Source organism: Tiliqua scincoides, chromosome 6 (genome assembly GCF_035046505.1).
Source record: "Tiliqua scincoides isolate rTilSci1 chromosome 6, rTilSci1.hap2, whole genome shotgun sequence".
Lineage (NCBI taxonomy): Eukaryota > Metazoa > Chordata > Lepidosauria > Squamata > Scincidae > Tiliqua > Tiliqua scincoides.
In genome coordinates this window covers 7,457,776-7,482,761 of record NC_089826.1, presented here as the reverse complement: position 1 = coordinate 7,482,761, position 24,986 = coordinate 7,457,776, and the positions used below count along the sequence as shown (strand labels likewise).

General features: G+C 44.9%; 2 protein-coding genes and 1 pseudogene across 2 annotated transcripts; all 3 read right to left on the bottom strand.

Moving 5' to 3' along the window:
• Positions 1-1,210: 1,210 nt before the first annotated feature.
• Positions 1,211-1,324, bottom strand: LOC136656278 (5S ribosomal RNA; annotated as a pseudogene).
• A 589-nt stretch (positions 1,325-1,913) lies between these two features.
• LOC136655673 (C-X-C motif chemokine 10-like) lies at positions 1,914-5,744 on the bottom strand. Its single transcript, XM_066632271.1, has 4 exons — positions 5,687-5,744; positions 4,348-4,474; positions 3,071-3,157; positions 1,914-2,500 (listed from the first exon to the last, which is right to left on the bottom strand). The coding sequence occupies exons 1-4, from the start codon at positions 5,742-5,744 to the stop codon at positions 2,437-2,439; spliced, it is 336 nt and encodes a 111-aa protein (XP_066488368.1). The 3' UTR covers positions 1,914-2,436.
• A 6,876-nt stretch (positions 5,745-12,620) lies between these two features.
• CXCL11 (C-X-C motif chemokine ligand 11) lies at positions 12,621-17,186 on the bottom strand. The gene is made up of 4 exons (XM_066632202.1): positions 17,078-17,186; positions 14,746-14,878; positions 13,150-13,222; positions 12,621-13,017 (listed from the first exon to the last, which is right to left on the bottom strand). The coding sequence occupies exons 1-4, from the start codon at positions 17,133-17,135 to the stop codon at positions 12,988-12,990; spliced, it is 294 nt and encodes a 97-aa protein (XP_066488299.1). The 5' UTR covers positions 17,136-17,186; the 3' UTR covers positions 12,621-12,987.
• Positions 17,187-24,986: the final 7,800 nt, after the last annotated feature.

The following is a 24,986-nucleotide window of genomic DNA, read 5'->3' as shown; positions in this document are numbered from 1 at the left end:
CTGTGTTGACAGGGGTTCGGAAACAGGAAAAGAAGCACCCCAGCTCTCTTGAAACCTTGCAGAGAGTGGAGCCCTGATAAACTAGGGGCTGGTGACAGAGGAAGAATGAACAGGCGGGTTGATGCTCACGTTAGAGACCACACATGGTCGCCCACAAAATGAGTCCACAAAATATCTACCAGGATATGACAAAGAAACAAAGATTATGTTTTTATAGTCTTTTATTTACATCACGACCAGCCCAACCCCATTTCTGTGTTTACTCAGAAGTAAGTCTCATTGTATTTAATGGCTCTTACTTCCAGGAAAGTGTGTAGAAGATTGCAGTCTCAACTGTATCTATTTTCCAAAATAACTTTCCAACAAGTACAGGTGACAATTCTGCAAACACACATTCTGACAGTTTAATTAGATCATGTTTCTTAAATTACGAGAGCATGTTTAGATCATTAGATCATGCAAACACACATTCTGACAGTTTAATTAGATAATGTTTCTTAAATTCATTTATTAATTAAATGAAATTATGTACATTTCATTAAAGGAGGATATTAGTGCGTACACACTGAAATGCATCACGTTATTAGGTAGCATTACTTGTGTTGTAAACACGGTCTGATTCCATTTCGAAATAACTTCCAGAGAAGTAGCCATGGTAAGTAACTTGTGGCACCTTAAGGACTAATGGGAATATTTCTGCAGATGCTTTTGTGGACAGCAACCTTTGATGAAGAGGGTTGGTTGGCAACCTTCAGTCTCGAAAGACTATGGTATAAGCCTACAGCACCCGGTATTCCCAAGCGGTCTCCCATCCAAGTACTAACCAGGCCTGACCCTGCTTAGCTTCCGAGATCATGGTATAAGCCTACAGCACCCGGTATTCCCAGGCGGTCTCCCATCCAAGTACTAACCAGGCCTGACCCTGCTTAGCTTCCGAGATCATGGTATAAGCCTACAGCACCCGGTATTCCCAGGCGGTCTCCCATCCAAGTACTAACCAGGCCTGACCCTGCTTAGCTTCCGAGATCATGGTATAAGCCTACAGCACCCGGTATTCCCAGGCGGTCTCCCATCCAAGTACTAACCAGGCCTGACCCTGCTTAGCTTCCGAGATCATGGTATAAGCCTACAGCACCCGGTATTCCCAGGCGGTCTCCCATCCAAGTACTAACCAGGCCTGACCCTGCTTAGCTTCCGAGATCATGGTATAAGCCTACAGCACCCGGTTTTCCCAGGCGGTCTCCCATCCAAGTACTAACCAGGCCTGACCCTGCTTAGCTTCCGAGATCAGATGAGATCAGGCATGTGCAGGGTAACAGTAGTCCACAAAAGTTTTGTTGAAATAAATCAGTTTGATGTGAAGTTTCCACAAGACCCCTTTTTTGGGGGGTGGGGGTGGAGATTTTCTAAGATTTAAAATTTCCCCTTAGGGAAAGCAATCTCTTTGTGATATGTAGCATTTGTTTAAAAAAGAAAAAATGTACTTTTTGTACTTACATAGTTGTACATTTTGCAACTAAGAACTGAATCCTTGTTATTTCACATCATAAAACATGCAGATTCCTAAATATATTTCTCATTGGGCACATGTTACAGAAAACTGATAGAATTTGCCCATAAGGACATGTGTCTTTGGCCACATAGCACAGTGTGAGCATGAGTGCAAAGTGCAGCCTGATATCGCTGTTCAGAAAAAAACACAACCCTCCCTTTTGATGCCACCCTCAGAAAGCAGGATTGGCTCTCAATTTTAGAGTATTCAACAGGCATCAGATATTATGATAACAAGTCTTGTTAAGCAGTTGGTGTCATGTCACCCCCCCCAAATTACAGGTGAAGGGGTGTGACAGAGTGATACTGCTACCCGTGGCGTGACTATGGCTTGCATTTATGCCAATAAAAGGTTTCTGAATCTGACTATGGCTTGCATCACCTGGTGCAGTAGGCCAGTGCGTCATCTGCCTGATGGACCTCCTTCCATGCAGTGGGCATGGTGGTGAACCATCGCCACGCACCTGCTGGTTTTTTGGCCAGTAGTGGTAGTGTCACCCCCCCCTGTGCATGTCACCCAGTGCAGCCCACACCCCCCTAGCAACACCACTGACTGCTACTTATCTAACGCCACCTGGTGAATTTATGGCACAGCCAAGATTTAAATCAGGGATTTTCTGGGTCATCGTTCTGCTCTGTGATATACTAAACGACACCGGTTCTCATATAAGAGTGCAGGAAGAGTGCAAGATTCAACAAGAGTGCAAAATTCAATGCCTTGTCTTTGCAGGCCCAACTCACACAGGTGTCAAATCTCTGTTATTAAAGCAACACAAGAAGCAAGAGGAGTTGATCTGATTTGCATCCTCCCTGGGCACGGAGTCTTGGACACTGATCGAAATGAAATTTGATCCAGGGATCGAAATGATGCCTCTGTCCATTGCTCTACTGATGGGACCTCTCACCACCCATTCTTCTTCTTTTCTCTTGTGAGCGTCTTCTCAAAGAGCTGCATAAACAAAACAACATGGAAGAAGTCAAGAGCACGTCCTCACCAAGGCATGTTAACTCCAGTTGAGCCTTCTTGAGAGAACCAGGTCATTTTAAAAAAAGGCTGTGATTCTGAGAAGATTGGGTTTCCTTTGCAATGGAGAAAAAGCTGGTTTTTTTAAAAAAAAAAAACCAAATAGTGCTTCTGAGCATGTGCAGAGGATTCAATTTTTAAAAAACCACACACATGCTAGGAAGGGGGGAAGGAAGCATTGTATTATTGGCTCTAAATGGCAAGAGCTCTCCAAGGTCTCATGCAGGGGCTTTTCTCCCAGAAGATTAGCACCTTCTACATGCAAAGCATGCCCTCTACCACTGTGTTGTGGCTCCTGAACTCACTGCTGCCACCACAGTGGTCAAGCTCGTTCTTGTCTCTCCAGAGTGTGTTTTTCAGAGTTGCTGTGAGAATAACACATGAACACTACCTGAGCATTCTGGTGAAAAGTTAGGATGTGAAAGAAAGAAACAAAGCTGCAATGGTATGCACACTTTCTTGGGAGTACACCCTATTGTACACAGTAGGACTTACCCATTTTTCATATTTTCCAACATCTGCTGAACATTTTTAGAGGCTGGGTTTAGGCATAGCTGCTCTCCAGAGGGCTTCAGTGTAGCACTGGTGGAGGGAAGAAGAATGAATTCCATGGGGTTATCATTTCTCACTTTCATTAAGGAACAGCAAACACCCCTAAAAGGAATCAGCCAGAACCTGATTGGGATTCTGAGGCAGAAAATCCGCCTCCTCTTTGCAGTGCAAATGTAATAATTATTTACGGTATGTTTTTGGATTCAAAAATCATTTGCATGGCATTTTATCTGAGCAGTTTCAGCTGTGCTGTCTTTCATGGCCTTCAGATGTCCTTCTGACTTGGCTGACCCCAAACCTAATGGTGCCACAGGCACCCCCCTTCTATTTGTTCGATTTATAAATGCCTTATTTTCTTACTGCATTTGTAGCACCTTTCATGACATAGATGCCCAACCATAAGTTGAATGCAAAGAGGGAAGGAGACAAAAAAAGAGAGGCTGGAGACAAGAATACAAGATACAAAGGAAGAGAAAGGCTTGCAGAGGGGGTGGTCAGTGACTTGCAAGAAGTCCCCCAGGAAAGCTAGTAGGAAAGGATAACCAAGATCTCGGATGCCTGGATAATAATTCGTAGAGTATGGAAAACAAACAGGTAGCTGTAGCTTCTCCTGATCAATCCTTGTTGTTTTCCCCCCTCCACATCTACTATCATGAGCAGGACTTCAGGTGTGCCACAGAGCAGTCATTGGGATATTTAAAAGTACTGTACATGCACACTCTGAGTTTCAGTATTGCCACTGGAACTTGTGTTAAAAGCCTCCAGCCTGTTGTATGAGGACGTTGGAGTCCTTCTCGGCAAATAGATTTATTCATGAGTAAATCCAACATATGTTCAGAACTGCAGACAAGGGTACAATACTGCTCCTACTGAAAGCAATGCATAAGAACCTCCAAGGTCCCTCCCAGCTCTATCTTATGCTATTCTTTGTGCATCCGAACTGCACATACATAGGAAGAGGATCACAGGCAAATTGTGTGGCAAAGAGGGACAGTAGTTGCATGACAACCGGAAATCTAGCAGCTGAAGTTTTCTTCTCCATCACTACATGCCTGGAAAAACTCAATTTGCTGAATTTTTGCTGTTAAAAAAATAGAGACCAGAACAAAGTTTGCAATCCTTTGGTTTGGTTTTCCCTTGAATGTTCTTGTTCTCACATTAAATAAATCTGTGGTTTCTATATACCACTACTTCCATTACCCAGTTGATTCACCACTTACATGATCTCAACGTGGTCACAGTCAGAGCTCCTGGGATGCATTTCAAGTTTTTCTAATTTTTTGTATGGAACAAAATCAGAGCCTTTAGACAGGCATTTGCAACGTTCTCTTCCAAAGGTCACAATTCCTAAACAACAGAGAGAAAAGGCGGAGAAATTATTGCACTCACTTGACATGAAGCCACACGCTTGAAGAATTATTTGAAGGGGGTTCTCTTGGCTGGTTTACGTTCATGTTGTCACCACTTGTTGACCAAAAGCACCCAGTGATAATTTGCATGTGTGAATGGGCCATGTGGTTAGTTAAATAGACAGATACAGGGCGCAGCGCCAAGCAACCAGCCCATCTTGTCCCACAACTGGGTTTAAACTGGGATGGTTAAAAAGCAAGCCAAAAACAAAACCAACCACCAACACAGCTTCCCTGGGAACTTCCCCTACCCTACATACACATGCTAGTCCAGATTACTGGTCCTTGTGTCCACACTTAGCCAGGTGGGTGTACAAGCCCTTGTGAAGCAACAGATACAGATGTGCCCTTTTGCATCCAAATGCCCCAGCAACCCCTGGAGAATGCTGGTGTGCAGTGCTATAGATGTCCTCCCCTCCCAGCTGATAGGAATGCCCAAACCAGATGAAGAAAAATAGGGGACTATGTAAACAAGTTGAAACTGAAGTAGTAGTTATGGATTGGTGGAGGAAGCCAATGGGAGAGGGTGAGACTTGATACTGCTTTTGGGATTACCCTGCATGCAGTGTACTTGCTTCTGAACTCCTATTCAGTGGCATAGCTAGAGGGGGTGCAAAGCACTAAATTTTGCAGGGAGCCACACTGCAGCTTGCAAGGGGCCCTCCCCTTTCGGAGCCAAGCATACACCGTTTTGCTCCCCCTGCCCGGAATAGCTCCGAAGGGGAGGTGGAGGAACCGCTTGTATGTCGCGGTGAGACTCCCTGCAAAACTTTGTGCTTTGCACCCCCTCTAGCTACACCACTGCTCCTATCATTCCTCTGCAACCCATGCATTTGCAAATAAAAAGATTATGTCAAAGAGATTATGACAAGGGTTTTGAAATAAAATATAACCTTTAGAGGTGGCCCTGAAATGCTCAAGGACAGTGGCGTGTCCAAGAGCATCTCATTTTTAGGAGCTAAGATGATCCAGCTCCTGGGGTTTATAAGTGAGAATCTAACTGGAACTCAAAGGAAGTACAATTGATCTCTTGCACAGTTTGATGTTCAATGGCAAAAGGGCAAAACAAATACATATTTCAGGACGGACACTGCACACAGGTAAAGTCTAGTAGCACGCCCTCTCTTTATTTTCCCTTATCACCTCTTACCTTGAATTCCTTGAAGCAAGACTGCCATGCAAAGGAAAATAGCAAAATTTCTGTTCATGGTGCGAATGCTGCAGGTTCTTGTGGGTTCTTTTGTATGATGCTGGGTGGTGGATATGATGTTCCCTTCCCAGGGGGAATATTTATACTAAAGAATGCTTCCCTTACTCAAAGCTGATTGGTCTCTGAAGTGTGGGTTCGTGAGCCCAGTGAATACCCCTTTGAAAAATCCCCATTCATAAACCAACCACAAGAGATTTAATCTTCCCCCCCCCTTCTTGTAAAATCCTGCATTTATCAAAAAGAAGCCAAACCAGAGTTTCACTTTCTGCTGTGATTAGGAAGTGGTCAGACCACATAACTGATGTGCAAAGGAGACCCAAGCATTGTATATGGGCATGATGGAAAATGAAAATGAAAGGATGGACTCGGAAAGCTATACAGAATAGAACAGAATAGGATATTGAAAGGAAGGAGGGGAAGAGATAGCAAAGTTACATTATTTATTTTGCATCTGCAATACTGTATTGTACTGAAGATGTACCGATGGTTTTAAAGACTGTACCACTCAATTCTGTGGCACAGTTTTGAATACCTTTAAATGACGTCAGGGATGAAGATAATGTATATTGTTTGTTTCACTTTCCTCCCCATCCCCCCAAATGATCGACAAGATAACGTTTCAAGAGTTGCCCTTTATAGGGTAAAAGCCCAATGCAGGGGTGCCAACGTGGTTCCCACTGCACCCCACAGGGGACGTTTGGCCTCCAGAGGCCTCCTTGATCAAATGATCAAAATGATCCTTTGATTCCTTCCTGCAGGGTAAGCCCCTGCTGGGCTACTGAGTCTACAAAGACCTGAGCCATAATGTAATGCTGGAGGGCCAAAATTCCGGAGGGCCAGTTGTGCCACAACAGGGGTGCATGAGATGCGGACTGCAGCGGGCCTCCATTCAGTGACCGTCAGCCTGCTCCATGCCCAGCCACCTTGAGGTCTTGCTGACGACTGCAATTTTCACAGCTCACAGCATGAACACAAAGCCACTGGGCCTGGAGTGGGCCAAAGATCACCAAACAGAGGAGGTCCAGAGGCAGGTTCTTCACATTTAAAGCAATGCGAATACATCACCCCTTAACTTCCCAGCTGAGAAAGCTAAGCTTTCCCAGGTGAGTGTCAAACCAGGTGGCAACAACCCCGGAGATGCCTCTACTGGGGGATCTGTTGAAATATCTAAGGATACTTTGTGTAGTCACTTAGAGCTCAGTGCTGATTCCTGGAAACTGCATGGTGTTACACTAGATCCGGGGTCTCCATATTTTTGGCAGTCTCGAGCTAGCTTTTTCCCAAGTGCTGAAAAGATTTGACTGCAGCTTGGTGACTCATTGGTAGCCAGTGAAACGGAAACCAGAACCCATTGACTTTGACTGTAGGATAAATTTTAATAAGGCAAGGAGAACGAAACAGCCTCTCTGTCACGCCAAGTATGTGGAAAGGGTGCCCATTTCCTCCCATCAGGGGTTTTCCCAGAACAGGCCTTTATTAATATTCTGCAGCTGCAAATTCTTCTAGGGCCAATTGTCCCAGCTGTGGATTTCTCCGTATTTTAACTGAAAATGTCTCATTTATGATCCAAGTATCTGTGTACAAACAAAGATGCGCTAATTGCATGTGCTAACAGCATTATAACCAGGCAGCGAGGAAAGATTTGGCTTCTGCAACTTTACTTATGTCACACGCATCCCAATCCCACTGTAGTTTGGGCTCTTACATAGAAGCGTTTGCCACAGCGGAACAGAATTCCACTGTCTTAAAAAGGCTGCCAAGGGAGTGTGCAGCAATGGCTTTCTGAGCCATTGTAGCACCCGGGGCCACACTTCCAAGGGTGCTAACCCTCACCTGGATTCTGGCCCCCATGCCCACTACTTCTTTCCCAAAGGCTTTCTGAGGGCCAGAGAGACCACCCACAGCTTCTCCGGCCCTCAAAATGACTTCTAAGGGCTGATCCAGATTGGGTATCCTGCAACTAGTCTTCATGTGCTTCAAATAATGCCATGCACAGCCCAATCGTATGGGACTTCTGCACCACCAGAACTCATGTTCTGGCTGCACAGCATGCTTTATGGCAGTCACAAAGCCCACTCGCCATTCTGTGCAGCTCTGGCACTGCCACAAGCAATGAATGGCTGTGGCCACATACCAGCAGCCTGGTTGCGCATACCCATCATGGCTTGGTTGGCTGGCAACCTTCAGTCTCGAAAGACTATGGTATAAGCCTACAGCACCCGGTATTCCCAGGCTGTCTCCCATCCAAGGACTAACCAGGCCTGACCCTGCTTAGCTTCCAAGATCAGATGAGATCAGGCATGTGCAGAGTAACATGGCTTGTGATTGACTTTCCCTCCAAAAATCTGTCCAATCCCCTTTTAAAGGCATCTAGGCCAGAAGCCATTACCACATGCTGGGGCAAGGAGTTCCACAGACTAATTACGCACCGGGTAAATAAATATTTTCTTTTATCAGTTCTAACTCTCTTGACATTCAATTTTAGTGGATGTCCCCTGGTTCTGGTGTGTGAGAGGGAAAAGAACATCCCTCTAACTCAGCCATTTTAAACCACTGTGCCATGGCACACTGGTGTGCCGCGAATGGTCTGCAGGTGTGATGCGGGAGGTTGGGGGAGGGTCATTTATTAGTAGGGCCATTGAGGGATGTGAGCCCCCCCACCAATTGCATGGTGTGCCTTGTCAACTGTCAAAAAACTTATGGTGTGCCTTGACAATTTTAGGAACTTGTGAGTGTGCCATGAGTTGAAAAAGATTGAAAATCACTGCTCTATCCACTTCATTCATTCATTCATTTTTATCCTGCCTTTCACAAGTAGTCCCAAGGTGGGTACCAAAGTCTAAAAAACATAAAATACAATTTACAATAAAGTCAGACTGAAAATTGTACATTCCTTGAGTATGTGAATTATTTAGAGTGAAAAGTGGAATTCAAATCATCTAATTAAATAACTAATGATTAAAAACAGACAAAACTAAATTGCTTCAACAGCCGCGCACAAGTTAAATGCTTGGCTGAACAGGTAGGTCTTAAAGTACTTTTTTTAAAGCAAAGGGGGGCGCTCCCACACTCTCTGTGGCTTTGAGTTCCCTATATGGGGGGGGGGAGTCTATAATGGAGAAGACTCTGTCCTGTTTGCACGCCAATCGAATCTCATTTGCGGCCAGTATGCAGACCAGAGATTTCCCTGAAGATCTTAACGGACAGGCAGATTTATATGACAGAAGGTGGTTTTTTAAGAAATCAAGGGCCCAAACTGCTTAGAACTTTAAGAGAGCAAGCCTATGCATGTCTACACAGAAGTAGCTCCCATTATGTTAAATGGGGCTTGCTCCCAGGAAAATATTCATAGGATTGTAGCCTGTGCTCCACGCTGAACTATGGTCCTTCCTTCTGTACAAAGATGCACTTGCAGCTCCCAATGAACCATCAGTAATTGTGGGCATCCTAGACATGCCATGAACCCACACAGTTGCTTTGCCTTCCAGGAGGTTCCAGCAGTTTTTCCCCCACTCAAAATTATTCTGCTGTCAATAAGTCCCTTGTATTGTGCCACTTGTTTGGTCCAGTTGTTGTGGTGAATGGGATGGATTGTCCATAATTTGCCGGGGATTAAAAGGAGCAAAGCAAGACAAAGGCCAAAATTCTCCAGGCTCACCAATCAACAAGGCTTAGATTGACTAGGATGATCCTGGCTGCAATCCTACCCATGCTTTCCTGGGAGTAGGCTCCACTGAACACAATGTGATTTACTTCTGCATAGGATTGGACTTTCAATCTAGGAAAGGGTAAAGGGCTCAGGGTGCCAAGTTTCCCCACTCAACCTTTTGCACCCATGAACTCGCTCATAGCTTAGTAGGAGGGAGAAAACAAGGCTCCAGGGAACATGTGGGCAGGCAATTGCTGTGCCCCTTCTGTTATCTTTCAGTTTCCCCTTCTCTGTAAGCTACTGAGAGAGAATAACTATATCTGACAGGCTTCTTTCATCTTCTAGAATGGGACGGGGACGAATCAGGACTTGAAAGCTCTACTAGATCAGAACAAAGGGCCAGATTAGTCCAGCAGCCTGTCTCTGTAATGGACTGTATCCATTACAGGGTACAAGCCATGATGTGTATGCGCAACCTCCTGATTTTAGAAATGGGGTATGTAAGAATGCCAGATGCAAGGGAGGGCACCAGGATGCAGGTCTCTTGTTATCTGGTGTGCTCCCTGGGGCATTTGGTGGGCCGCTGTGAGATACAGGAAGCTGGACTAGACGGGCCTATGGCCTGATCCAGTGGGGCTGTTCTTATGTTCTTAACTACAATTCCCAGGAAGCCTTGCAGGTCTTCTTGTTATCTGGGGTGCTCCCTGGGGCATTTGGTGGGCCGCTGTGAGATACAGGAAGCTGGACTAGATGGGCCTATGGCCTGATCCAGTGGGGCTGTTCTTATGTTCTTATGTTCTCTGCAGTGGCCTCCTGGGAGCCCCTATGAAAGCAAATGCTCTTGCTTGCTGTTGTCCCCCAGCAACAAATATTCAGTGGTATAGTGCCAGTGGCACTGACCATGAAGGTTTCATGTATCCATCTCAATTAATTGCCAGAGACATAATAGCCCATCCTCCATGAATGTGATGAATTCCCTTATAAAAGTATCTAAACCCTTGTTTAGACAAATCTTCAAGCACTGAAACGTTTTCATTACTACTATTGTTAAACAGTTTTCAGCTAGAAACCTTCGCTGATAACCCAGAGACCTGCCAGTGGATCTGATCGACCTTCTGTTCACTGTTGATTTATAGCAGGGGTGCCCAAACCCCGGCCCAGGGGCCACTTGCAGCCCTCAGGGACTCACAATCCAGCCCGCTGGGAGCCCCCAGTCTCCAATGAGCATCTGGCCCTCCAGAAACTTGCTGGAGCTCACACTGGCCCGACGCAACTGCTCTCAGTGTGAAGATGACGGTTTGATCTCTTGCATGAGCTATGGGACAATTGTTCCCTCCACTGCTTGCTGTCTCAGGTCTGTGATGCAGCAGTGGCAGTGAAGGACAGGCTAGCCTTGCTTTGTGCAAGGACTTTTATAGGCCATGAGCTATTACAAGACTTTCATTCATTCATACAAGTTCCATCTCTAATATATTCATTTATGTAAATTTATTCACATTTGAAATGTAAATTAATTCGGCCCCTGACACAGTGTCAGAGAGATGATGTGGCCCTCCTGCCAAAAAGTTTGGACACCCCTGATTTATAGCAATGTTCTGAACCCAGAGTAAATAGCTATTTTTACATTAAAACCATGGGATCTGGGTCTTCATATTCCCTCCCCTCATTTTGTCCTCACAATCCCCCTGTGAGGTAGGTGAGGCTGAGAGAAAGTGACTGGCCCCTGGTCACCCAGGAAGCTTCATGGCTGAGTGGGGATTTGAACCTGGGTCTTCCAGGTCTAAGTTCAAACCCCCAAACATTAGATAGAGGATAGAGGAAACATCCTCTATCCCAAGTCTGTTACCTGATCCTTGAATAAAGCTGGCTGGGGCAGACCCTGGTCCTTCTACGGACAAGGCATGTACTCTGCACACCGACTACTGCCCCCACCCTGGTTCTGGCACCTGCTCCCTTCTCTCATCCAATTGTAACACCCAGTGGGTTAGCTGGAGAGCAACAGACCAGGCTCACCCAGTAAACATCATGGCTGAGGGGGGCTCTGAACCTGTGTCACCCTCCCCAGTCGAAGTCAAACGACAACACCATACTGGTATACTCAGGGCACATGTTTGGAGTCCAGCTTGCAAGGTGACCACAATGTCTTAATAACTATGGCCATTTAATTGTTTATGTCATTAGTAATGTGCTGTGCAATCTGGAACGTGTCTAAAAAGACTTACTCCTAAGCAAATAGGCAAAAGATTGTGGCTTCAGTGACTAGTAATATAGGTATAGGTGTTCCTGAGACACATGTTATCTGAAGCAGAACATGGGAGGGAACCAGTGGTGTAGCTAGAGGGGGTGCAAAGCACCAAGTTTTGCAGGGAGCATCACTGCAGTGTGCAAGTGTCCCCTGCCTCTGTTTTGTTTTCACCGCTGGGAATGGCTCCAAAGGGGAGGGTCCGCTTGCATGCCCTTGGGAGGCTCCCTGAAAAACTTAGTGCTTTGCACCCCCTCTAGCTATGCCACAGGAGGGAACTTTCCTCTCTGTCCCCCCAATAAACCTGCATTGCACCTGTAAAGAACATGTGTGGGCAAAGTGTGATCTCAAAGTTGAACACAGCTATTTCTTGAGGAGTTCACATGTAGCTGCTCTTGCTGTTTTAAAGGTCAGTTTCCTTTGGAGGAGAGAGAGCGCACAGGAGACTTATTGCAAAAGAAAAATCTGTTTATTTACAAATGTACAGTTTGCGCAGGTAGTAAGTCTGTGCGGATACCAAACCATAGGAGCACCTTGGAGTTCCCACAGCTGCCTCTGTCAGCATGAACCAAAATCTGAGACCAGCTTTGGTTTTCAATGGTCAAATTCAAACTAGTTTTAGAATTCTTAGCATACATACAAAAGTTAAAGCAGGCTTTTGACAAGGGTGGCCCCTCGGTGTCCATGATAAGCAAATAGCTATGGTTCTCTATCAACTAGTAGTATATACAAGAAACTGGGAAGAACTCAGGCCTACTCTCTTTGCTTGGCACAGCAGAATGGCAGTGATGTAATACTTCCTAAAGATATCAAACCAACAGATTGTAAAGTACAAGCCTCCAAAAGTCTTGTGTCGGAGATTTCTAGATGCCACAAACATTGTGAAATTACTTTCCGTGAGCTTCCTTTTGGCATTTCCTCTTCCTCTTAAAAAGAGTCATTGACCTTGAAGGGGAAAAGGAACTTGAGCAGGAGAAAGAATGTCTCAGTGGGTGGCCTACGATTCTAACCCATTTTTGCCCATCCCACAGGTGTACACATTGGATCCTTGTTGTGTACATGCAACATTGGGCAAAAATAAGTAGCTATTGTTAAGTAGCTGTTGCTATAGTAAGGTGGAAACAGCAGGAATGTTATCTAGCACATTTCCAAATCCAAGCATTGAATAACGAGGTTAATGGTCTTCTGCAGAATCCCAGAGTCCTTTAGAAGCTTATCATCAGGAGGCCTTCAGTAATGGTGGGTAAACCTCCTTGGAGGACTACTTGAACTCCCTTGCTAAACGTCCCCCATGAGGAAAATCAAAGTGCCCACTTGTCACACTTTTCTCGTTCTGCCTTTCTAAGATTTTTATATGATGTTGTTTTTCTTCATAATTGCCTGTAAAGGAAGCAAAAAAAAGAGAGAGAGAGAGAAAAGCAAATTAGTTAGTGATATGTTTTCTTCAGCCACAATATATCTTTCTGGAAATGGGAATGAACTGATATGCCTAGTAAATACACCTGTGATTACCTCTTTTATCTTCTTGCCTTGGTTCAGACTAAGGTTGAGGCATCTCTTCTGACCATTCCTTTTGAAAGTGACTCTGCAAGACAACAAAATTGAACTCATTGGAAACTGAACTACTTAGTGTTTCAATGGTAACTGACTGTACTTATATCCAATGTTGAGTTAATGATAAAATGACATTGCCTTTAAGATGGAACCTGATATATAGGGTGGTTTTCAATTCATTTGTGACCTGGTGGGCAGCCTGTGTTCCTTTCATCACGGTGAACGGGAAAGGCCTGGCATCACAGAAAATTTGGTGCCCCCCCCACAAGAAATAATTGATTAACAGCCCAGTCCTATGCATGTCTACTCAGAAGTAAGTCCCATTACTGTCAATGGGGCTTACTCCCAGGAAAGTGTGGCTAGGATTGGGCTGCGATATATTATTTATTCAACTATATTATTCAGAAGCAGTAACACATTATCAATCTCTTGCTATGAAATTCAGCATGTTCTAACCTCCTAATTTAGACAACTGAGGGAAGATGTGAAATAACATCATCATGACTCGTAATGACCCTTAAGGATTTCCGTAGCCTTGTTTAAAACTTAGGAGAGCTTCTGAAGCTCAGAATATGTAGCTGATTTACAGCAACACAGCAAGCACAGTTGTACAAATCAGCAAAGCGGATAAGATATGAGGTGCCATGGTGCTGTTGGTGCCGTGAGGGTGGCACTGCCATCTGTGAAGGAGTGCTGCCAGATATCAACAGGATACCCCCAGTCCTATCAGAGCTAGGCTAGAGCTAAGTTTGGTTCAGCATGTTTGCAGATGAGAACTCAACATGTTCCCCCCATATCTGAAACTCATTTGAATTGGGATAGGATTTAGAGCTGTGTTGAAACAGAGGAGGCAGAGCTAAGTACGATCCCCAATTAAGACAAAATTGGAGGGTCGGTTGTGTGGAAAAAGACTTTTGGGGGAGAGGGACTGTAGCTCAGTGTTAGAGTACAAGCTTTGCATGCAGAAGCTTCCTAGTTCAGTCCCTGGCATCTCCAAACAGGGCTGGGAAAGACTTCTCCCTGAAACTCTGGAAAGCCACTGCCAGTCAATGTAGACAATACTAAGCTAGTTGGACCAATAGTCAGTAGAAGGCAGCTTCATATGTTTAAATCAGCACCACAGCCCCTGAGAATTTAGGCCCATGGACTCAAGGCTATCTCCAGAGGGTGGTGAGGTCAGGTGTCAGTCAATACTGCCCAAGGCCCTCACTGACTCCGTAGTGCTACCATTCTCATTTTTCACAAAGCATCTGAGAAGATTTGAGGCAGCATGAAGAGGGTTCTCAGTTCTGCCCCACTCCTTCCCCATTAAGGTGCCATCAAACTCCTGAAGCCGTTCATTGCCTGAATTAGCTTTTCATTGGTTCCTAGCATCTCTATGGCTGTCAATCAAAAATGAGCTGGCGAGGACAAAAGGTGAAAGGCGAAGAAGGTGTAATAAACAGCATGAAAAGACAGGTCAGAAGAAGCTGGTAGCAGTAGAAAGTACAGACCAGATGCGGCTCTGGTAGCACCACCAATGAAAGACAATAACCATGCCCATCATGTACTTACACCAGCTCTTCCTGATCACAGCTGCTGCTTGGTCGGTGGTACTCGACTCCAGCAATGCGCCTGGGATTGACAATGGCCATGTACCCTGTTCCTCTACAGAGACATCGTCCTCTGCTGTTAAAAGTTGGCATTCCTGCAACAAACGGAACAGAGACATGGAATTACACACAGGCACTTATAATAACTTCTATGTGGCGGAACTTCTCTTTGGACAAAACATTGGAACTTTGAAAATTACATTTCTTTCTTGTAATTTATTCCCTATTTACTATTAGGAGTACTTATAGTACTATTTTGCACTTTGTGGACAGTATTATAGGGTAGCCACTTTTTTTGGTTTTGTTTCGATTGACCTGCTCCAATGACTTTGAAAGCAGGCTGATACATTTTTTAAAATTAGCAGCTTTTTATATATTGATTTGTTTATGCATAGTTTAGCTTAACTCCATGCCAGGAAAAGATTCCACCTGCTTAACATTTCATAAGCAATGGAGTACCATGAAGGAAGAGGGTTGCATGATTTGGAAATGGGTCAGGAAAGGAAGTCAAATCGTGTCATACTTTAAGCTGTACTGATGATGGAATATGTATATATACCAACCTGGATGAGGACAAAAACCTTGATTTAAAAACTTAAAAACTAACATACAGGCAAACCAAATCCTATACCAAATTCTGAACAAGAATCGTGATAACCACAGAAAACAAAAAGGCCTGCAGTTCAGTGGGAATGCCTTTTCTGTCATAAGAACATAAGAACCTAAGAACAGCCCCACTGGATCAGGCCATAGTTCCATTTAGTCCAGCTTCCTGTATCTCACAGCGGCCCACCAAATGCCCCAGGGAGCACACCAGATCACAACAGACCTCATCTTGGTGCCCTCCCTTGCATCTGGCATTCTGACATAGCCCATTTCTAAAATCAGGAGGTTGCGCATACACATCATGGCTTGTAACCCGTAATGGATTTTTCCTCCAGAAACTTGTCCAATCCCCTTTTAAAGGCATCCAGGCCAGTTGCCATCACCACATCCTGTGGCAAGGAGTTCCACAGATCAACCACACGCTGAGTAAAGAAATATTTTCTTTTGTCTGTCCTAACCCGCCCAACACTCAATTTTAGTGGATGTCCCCTGGTGCTGGTGTTATGTGAGAGTGTAAAGAGCATCTCCCTATCCACTCCCTGCATAATTTTGTATGTCTCAATCATGTCCCCCCTCAGGCGTCTCTTTTCTAGTCTGAAGAGGCCCAAACGCCGTAGCCTTTCCTCATAAGGAAGGTGCCCCAGCCCAGTAAACATCTTAGTCGCTCTCTTTTGCACCTTTTCCATTTCCACTATGTTAAATGGAACAGTCTGTCTCAGTGTTTCTCAACCAGTGGTACAGGCACCACCAGTGGTACTTGAGGTGGTGTCTGGTGGTACTCACAGACCACTGGACACCTGCTGCCCAGCTGCAAGATCAGGAACATGATGCAACAAACAGCAGTAGGAGGCTCGGCTTGGTGGGCAGAGCTCCAAAGCATGCTTTCCCATGCTCAGAAAAGCCCTCCTGTCCACCCGGAACCTCTTACTGGACAAACATTGTCTTTTGTTTGTTGCATCGCATCTGGCCCCCCAACCCAGAAGTAACTGGTGATGATGTCATCGCCAGTTACTTCTGGTGGTACTTCAAATAGGTTGACCGTGTGAAGTGGTACGGCGGAGGACAAACCTTAAGAAACATGTGACTAGCTTCAAGTGCTTCTCTATGGAGAATTAGCGGTCTCCGGTTTTGGGAGCATTAATTGCATTTATCGTTCCATCTGGGTGAAAAAGGGAATTTTGCTGCAGCTTCTAGCTGCAAATAATTAAAATGTACAAGAAAACACAAAAGAATGCAAGAATGTTTGAGAATGGTAGTCAGCATCTTGGCTGCCCTGAGCCTAACTTTGGACCAGAAGTTACCCTGCACATGCCTGATCTTGTCTGATCTTGGAAGCTAAGCAAGTTCAGGCCTGGTTAGTACTTGGATGGGAGACCGCCTGGGAATACTGGGTGCTGTAGGCTTATACCATAGTCTTTCGAGATTGAAGGTTGGGAACAGACATTTCGGAGAGCCAGGATGAGAAATGGAATGGGGGGGGGGGCAAGAGAGGGAAAAGGAAGGATGGGTGATGGAAGCAGGACTGATAATGGAAAGGGTTTATTGACAGAACTCTTTGAAAAGAAAAGGGGAACCCACCAATGTCCTCTAAATGGTCTGGCTGCACAGCTCTTTCCTTGTTCATCTGCAGAACAATCTCACCTTGTTTACCTAAATCTTACCCTGATAACCTAAAAAGACAATCTTACCTTGTATAACTGTGCAAAGGACAAGGAGCAGAATGACGAGAAAGGATTTCCTGAGCATCTTTTGGCTTGTGTCCTGGTTCTTCCTGCGTCCAATTCAGCTTCTGGAGTAGGAAGTGGTGTGTGGAGAGAGTGAGCTTTTGAGCCAGTATTTATTGGATGCTGTTCCCCACTGCTACCACCCCTTGGGGAAACTCCCTTTCCCATTCACTTTCACTTCCCACGTCTTGTCATTTCAGAGAAATCAAATCTGTTTCTGAATTGATTTTGTAGCCACAGAGTTGCCAACATGAGGCAATAACATGGTATGTTGTACTGCTGGCCATGCCAGACCATTGTAAATGTTCAGCATACATTTTCTCCTCTTCCATCTGTCTTTCTCCTAATAATTTACCTGTTGTTACATTGCTTGCTTCATGTGCTCTCTCCCACATTCACTTATTTTATCTTGTTTCCCCTTCTGCACAAAATTACTTGTTGTTATTATTATTCTCAACTATATACCCCTTTTCTATAACCACTGTACATATGTTCAAAATGCTGTAGACATTTTGGGCCACAATATCATGGAAATATAAATCTGATCTGTATTCACATGCAAAATGGATTGCATGTGAATTAGGGATAAATTCACATTATGGGTTAATCCTGAATTAAAGATTGGGAAGGAATCCTCTGTGGAAGCCCTGGACTGATAGGGTGGTTTTTACTTTGGATCAATTAATAGACCAGGTTCAGGAGTTTATTTTATTCTTTAGGTTGAAAGCTAACTATGATCTCCCATCATTGGCTGAATGGCAATATTTACAGTTTCAGCATTTGTCAGTGTCCATCTTTGGCCCAACAGCATTATCTGCTTCTGAATAACATTCAGAATACTCAGAACACCCAGAAATTATTCAGAATACTCCTGAATAATACTCAGATTCAATACTCATTGAATCAGTGAAGAAAGAGATGCCTATAATATTTGTTTATAAATACTTAATGTTGCTTAATATGATATCCAAAGCTTTAGAAAGGATGGGATAGACCAGGGGTGTCCAAACATTTTGGCAAGAGGGCCACATCATCTCTCTGACACTGAGTCATGGGCCAGGAAAAAAATGAATTAATTTACATTTAAAATTTGAATAAATTTACATAAATGAATTTATTAGAGATGGAACTTATATGAATGAATGAAGGTCTTGCAGTAGCTCACAGCCTATAAAAGGCCTTGCACAAAGCAAGGCCAGCCTTTCCTTTGCTGCTGCTGCAGCATCACAGATGTGAAACAGCAAGCAGTGGAGGGAGCCCTCATCCCACAGCTCAGGTGAGACGTTAAACAGTCATCATTGTGCTGAGAAAAGCTGCTTTGGGCCAGCATGGGCTCCAGCAAGTCTCTGGAGGGCCAGAGGCTCATTGAAGACTGGGGGCTCCCCAAGGGCCGGATTGGGTGGCCCCCGGGCCGGGGTTTGAGCACCCCTGGGATAGACTAAGAATTGGATTGCCCTGCTTTATCAGGAGAACATGGATTTAACTACTATAACTGCAATATCTATGAATCTTAAACTGCAGTTAATTCAATAAAAATTATGTTTAGAGTTTATTGGACACCACAGTGCCTTTATATTAAAAAGGCTGACTAAGGAATTGAAGAGGGGTGGGGGAGGGCGGAATGAGGTGACAATGGTGACAGGGGGAGTGTGTAACAGGGTGGTGAAGGGGTGCAGGATGGGTGCATCGGGTCCAGGAATGGGGCAGGTTCAGCATCAGGCAAATCCTAACCCCTTCCCAGACTTGATCAAGCTGGTCCATGTAGACCTTCGCTGGCTATTTAGCTAGTGCTGGTCTGAGAAGATCCCCCTGCACCATGGAGGCTTATCCAAAGGTGACCTTCTGGATTTCCCCCCACCACCACTGCCACCCTTACTGCAGGACGCAACTGTAGCCGTTTTGATGCTGTTGCATTGGTGGGGGTGAAACAGTAGGATTAAGCTCTTAGCTGTATTCCGCTAATGTCTGTTTAAACAGGGCTTTTGCTGTTTTACAATAAATCTTAACCTGAACGGGAACAAGGAACTTAACAGGGAAATTCCTCCAGTTTCCTTTGTGCAGTGCTAGCCTGTAATATAGCAGCTTATGCAATAAGGGGTGAGAAATGCTGCGTTAAGCCTTTTCCTAATGTTTAGTGTCAAGAAAGCCAACAATCTCTAGATAAGTGAAATTGGCAGAGCTCCCAAGAGCCTGCAGGCAAAAAGTTTGGCTCATTCCCGAATCTCAGCCTCTTTACTAGAAACACCTACCACAAAACACGAAGTTTACTAAAGATTTGAGGCTGATTAACACATGCACTTTATTATTATTTTATCTCACCAGTTCTTAAACTCTTGGGTAGAGTTTGAACCAGTGAGCAGCCAGAAAACCCCAGTCCAAACACCTTGTGGACTGTGACACCAGTGATAAGATTTGAATACAATATATTCAAAATTCAAATGCTACATTTGTCCATGGACTGACTTCACACATTTGCAAGTATTTAGTGGTCAAGAGCACAATCCCAGGCATGCCTACTCAGGAGTAAGACACATTCAGAGTTCAATGGACTTCCTTCTAGGCAAATGTATATAAGATTCCAGCCCAAGCATTTATGCATGGTCTTTAATCTGGTCTTCCCTCTTCACAGTGATCTAATGTGTAGCTCTTTTTATTTGTGTAGGGTTTTTTTGTACTTTTTTGTAGCCATAAGAACAGCCCCACTGGATCAGGCCATAGGCCCATCTAGTCCAGCTTCCTGTATCTCACAGCGGCCCACCAAATGCCCCAGGGAGCACACCAGATAACAAGAGACCTGTATCCTGGCGCCCTCCCATGCATCTGGCATTCTGACATAGCCCATTTCTAAAATCAGGAGGAGGTTGCACATACACATCACGGCTTGTAACATGTAATGGATTTTTCCTCCAGAAACTTGTCCAATCCCCTTTTAAAGGCGTCCAGGCCAGATGCCGTCACCACATCCTGCAGCAAGGAGTTCCACAGACCAACCACACGCTGAGTAAATAAATATTTTCTTTTGTCTGTCCTAACCCTCCAACACTCAATTTTAGTGGATGTCCCCTGGTTCTGGTGTTATGTGAGAGTGTAAAGAGCATCTCCCTATCCACTCTGTCCATCCCCTGCATAATTTTGTATGTCTCAATCATGTCCCCCCTCCGGCATCTCTTTTCTAGGCTGAAGAGGCCCAAACACCGTAGCCTTTCCTCATAAGGAAGGTGCCCCAGCCCAGTAATCATCTTAGTTGCTCTCTTTTGCACCTTTTCCATTTCCACCATGTCTTTTTTGAGATGTGGCAACCAGAACTGGACACAATATTCCAGGTGTGGCCTTACCATAGATTTGTACAAAGGCATTATAATATTAGCTGTTTTGTTCTCAATACCCTTCCTAATGATCCCAAGCATAGAATTGGCCTTCTTCACTGCCGCCGCACATTGGGTCGACACTTTCATCGACCTGTCCACCACCACCCCAAGATCTCTCTCCTGATCTATCACAGACAGCTCAGAACCCATCAGCCTATATCTAAAGTTTTGAATTTTTGCCCCAATGTGCATGACTTTACACTTTACATTGCCCCAATGTAAAGGGGGCACTTTACACTTTAATTGCCCCAATGTGCATGACTTTACACTTACTGACATTGAAGCGCATCTGCCATTTTGTTGCCCATTCTGGAGAGATCCTTCTGGAGCTCCTCACAATCACTTCTGGTCTTCACCACTTGGAAAAGTTTGGTGTCGTCCGCAAACTTTGCAACCTCACTGCTCAACCCTGCCTCCAGGTCATTTATGAAGAGGTTGAAAAGCACTGGTCCCAGGACAGATCCTTGGGGCACACCGCTTTTCACTTCTCTCCATTGTGAAAATTGCCCATTGACACCCACTCTCTGTTTCCTGGCCTTCAACCAGTTCTCAATCCATGAGAGGACCAGCCAGGCAATTGGCAGTTTATACTCCCCCCCAACCCCCCCTCAATCTGTACTATTAGATTGTACGTCTCTGGACAGAGTATGAATGTGGCTTTATATGCAAGCTGGTAACAGGTCAAGCTGTAGATTATGCAGGAGACCTGTGACACTGGGCTTTATGAAAGAGAAGAATGCAGCCATGTACAAATAGCAGCTCTGTGAATGGGCACATTGAATTTTTATTAGGAGAACAGTATGGGGAAAACCAAAAATTTTGGTCTTCATATACAGGAGACCTCCTTGCAGTTGCTTAAAAAAAATTCATTCATTCATTTAAAAAAAAGGAGGTAGGAGATCTATTATTAAAATACCAACTTCTCATCTAGTTTGGCCTGTGGTGGAACTACAATTATCTTGGCAAAGGCACATCCCCAAACTCTTGTTCATTAAGGTAACACAAAGGAGAGGGCATTGGGAGGGGAAATTGACAGGTGGGAGGGGAGACATCAATTCTTTCTGTACCAATCAACTTTCTTTGTTAAACCCGCTCCCAGGTGATTTTCACTCATACAACTTTATTTCTAGTCTCATAGCACAGCTGGAGGGGCGGGGAAAGGGTTAAAAACAGATAGGAACAATTGATGGAGAGGGGAAAAGGGGAAAGCAGCACCCCTTCATGCAATAATGTTACAAGGCAAACAGTTCAACCCTGTTCAATATCTGAAGCACTTTGAACATCTGATGGTGCTATATAAAAAGGTAAGCATCATGAACATTCATCTGATCACAGTATGATCTATCTCACCTGGGTATCTTTCATGGCAGTGAGAGGTTATCAGGGACAAATCAGCACAAGGGACAAAAGGAGATCTCACTACCAGGGACCTTGGGACCTCACTACCATCAGGAGAGACAACCAATGGATGGTCTCAAACCAAGACACAGCTCCACAGCTGTAATCAATCAAGGCCAATGGAGACTCTGATGGACACCTGAGCTTCATTCAACCCTGATGGGACTTTGAATGGACATGGACTGAAGAGATGGCTCGCCTGAGACTAATTTGGACTTAACAAGGGGCTAACAAGGTAGCTCACAGCTGAGCTGCATTTTGGATTATAGGACATCCAAGGATAAAAGGCAGCTTCAGAAGGAGCCCAGAGCTACCTGACCTACGGCACCCAGACCCATGGGACTGACCCAGAGCTATGGGACACCCACAGTGGGAGAAGGGGACTGCCAGGACTCTGCTGGAAGACACAGAAGAGAGGACTGCCAGGACCCTGCTGGAGGAGACACTCTGCTGGAGAGGACACAGAGGAGGGACTCTGCTGCAGAAGACTGCACTGTGCTGTGGGAGATTGAGCTGACTTGGACTGGAGGCTTTGGACCTTTACCTACTAAGTTAAGTGGAGTTTTGGGGAGGGAAAGCCTCTGGACAAGAGGAGCTGCAGGCAATAAGTGTTTGTAGCAATAAATTTGGTTAATTGCTATTGATAAGGAGTTCTGTGTTCATTCCTTCTTACACCACAACTGTTTCTAGAGATAAGGATATGTTAATTAGCCAAAAAAGTGGGCATTGGGAGACAGGAAATTTTTTTGGAACAAATTGGTGTAGTCAATTTGTTTGCAAATTGCAAAACAGATTGCAAAGGATTGCAAAAGAGATGGACCTATGGCCTGATTCAGCAGGGTTGTTCTTATGTTCCTGCATCACTGCCAACTGAGGGCCCAGTCCTATCCAATTTTACAGTGCCAGTGCAGCTGTGCCAATGGGTATGGCAGCAGTCAGAAAGGCCCCCTTAAGGTATGGGAACATTTGTTCCCTTACCTTGGGGCTGCATTCCGGCTACACCAGTGCTGGAAAATTAGAGAGGATTGGGCCCTGAGCCTCTTGAGAAGGTGGGGTGTAGAGCTGAGCATCTCAGTGTCTAGGCAAATTCACATAGGAGAAAGTTGCTCTTAAGATACCACACACACACACACACACACACACACACACACACACACACACACACACACACACACACACACGTTGCTTGTAGGATCTCTGCTATACGTCAAAACAGCTGATATTGTCAATTTGATTTGCCTGACGAGATTACCTCATGGCTTCTGTGGATTGCTTCCAAAAAAATCAGGAAGAGCAATATATTGAATAAGTGGGTGTAACAGCAGAATAGGAAGTCAATTAAAAAAAAAAAACCACACTGGTGGGAGTGCTGGAGTCTGCCCACACACAAGGTCCCAAGACTGTGCTGGAGACTGCCCACACACAAGGTCCGAAGGCCACCTCCGGTTTCCAGTGACTTCATTTCCCAATTTGCAAAGCTTCCTTCTTGTAGTTTCAGCTCCTCTTATTCCAACATGTTGAACATAACTACAACATTGCTAATAAATAACCTCTTATTTCCCCCCTGAACTTCTTAATTTCCCCTTCATATAACAGCTCTCACGAGGGAAGGGATTTAACTATTGATTTCTTCTCATTTTCTCTTTTTCCCATTTTTTGCTATATTACTATATAAGAAGAAAGAAAGAGGATCAGTTCACCTCTGTTTTGTTTCCCCCACTGGGAATGGCTCCATAGAGGAGGGGGAGAGGCCCTTTACATACTGTGGTGAGGCTCCCTGCAAAACGTAGTGCTTTACACCCCCTCTGGCTATGCCGTAGGGATTCTCGTTGTGATGGCAAATGTATGCAATTCACTATCTGCCAAGTGGCAGTCTGCGTATGGACAGCAAAACTCATGCAAGGAAAGCGCCCTACAGGTAGACCACAGCTGTGATACAAGGACATCTGCAAGAGGGATCTGATCTTAGGAGCGGACCTCAACAGGTGGGAAACCCTGGCCTCTGAGAGGCCCGCTTGGAGGCAGGCTGTGCAGCATGGCCTTTCCCAGTTTGAAGAGACACTTGGCCAACAGTCTGAGGCAAAGAAGGAAGGCCCACAGCCAGGGAGACAGACCAGGGACACACTACACTTGCTCCCAGTGTGGAAGGGATTGTCATTCCCAAATCGGCCTTTTCAGCCACACTAGATGCTGTACCAGAACCACCATCCAGAGCGCAATACCAGAGTCTTTCAAGACTGAAGGGTGCCAACAAGTAAGGTTTCATCCAGCCCATCCAGTAAAGAAAGCAATAAAACAAATACTCTTTGTTTGTTAAATGCACAGTTAAACTTTGTGTCCATCACTGTCACATGGAGACAATAAACATGATGACTCAGTATGTAGAATTGCAATCTGATTGCTACAGTCATACAGCACCCAGGGGAATGTACAGAACAATATGGGGTCATAAAAGGATATGTCTTAAGCCCAGATCCTAACTTTCCAGCACTGACATAGCTGTGCCAATGGGGCATGTGCTGCATCCTGGGGTTGGGTGGCAGTCATGGAGCCCTCCTCAAGGTAAGGCAATATTTGTTCCCTTATCTCAGAGCCGCACTGCCCTTACCTCGCTGCTGGAAAGTTGGTTAGGACTGTGCCCTTAGACATAAAAGAAGATCATAACCACATGGATCCAAGTTTGGCAGTCAGAACAAAAGTTCACAGCTCTTTCAGATCACGGGATGTCTTGTCAGCACTTCGAAGATGGCATAACTGTAGATTCTGAAGGTGCAAACCCTGCATATACAGGCGTGCGCCACTTAACAACTGTTTGCTTAATGACAGACCACATATATGACAGTGGTCAAAGCACAATAAAGGTGCTCTTAATGAGGCAATTGCATTTCTCATAGCCTGCAGCAGAGTGTCTGTTTACACAACAGAGAGGTGCTTAATGCAAAGAAGGGGCACTCTATCTCCAGTAGCCTGTGCAGCCAGCTAGTGTCTGGCAGGAAGTATCTGTTTAAAGGCAATAGATTTGACTGAATATTCACTTAATGAGCTAATCCAATAACATCAGGAATTGAAGAATGTATCACCTTCCCCTTTTTAAGTGGTGCGCACCT

Bases quoted from the DNA above. Each gene is read 5' to 3' on its own strand.
- LOC136655673 (XM_066632271.1), bottom strand. From the start codon at position 5,744: ATGAACAGAAATTTTGCTATTTTCCTTTGCATGGCAGTCTTGCTTCAA. The intron at 3,158-4,347 runs GTAAGTGGTGAA...TCCCTCCACCAG, and splicing joins TGTGACCACGTTGAGATCAT to TGCTACACTGAAGCCCTCTG. The intron at 2,501-3,070 runs GTAAGTCCTACT...TTGTTTATGCAG, and splicing joins TTGGAAAATATGAAAAATGG to CTCTTTGAGAAGACGCTCAC.
- CXCL11 (XM_066632202.1), bottom strand. From the start codon at position 17,135: ATGCTCAGGAAATCCTTTCTCGTCATTCTGCTCCTTGTCCTTTGCACA. The intron at 13,223-14,745 runs GTAAGTACATGA...GTTGTCTTGCAG, and splicing joins TGTGATCAGGAAGAGCTGGT to AGTCACTTTCAAAAGGAATG. The intron at 13,018-13,149 runs GTAATCACAGGT...CTTCCTTTACAG, and splicing joins AAGGCAAGAAGATAAAAGAG to GCAATTATGAAGAAAAACAA.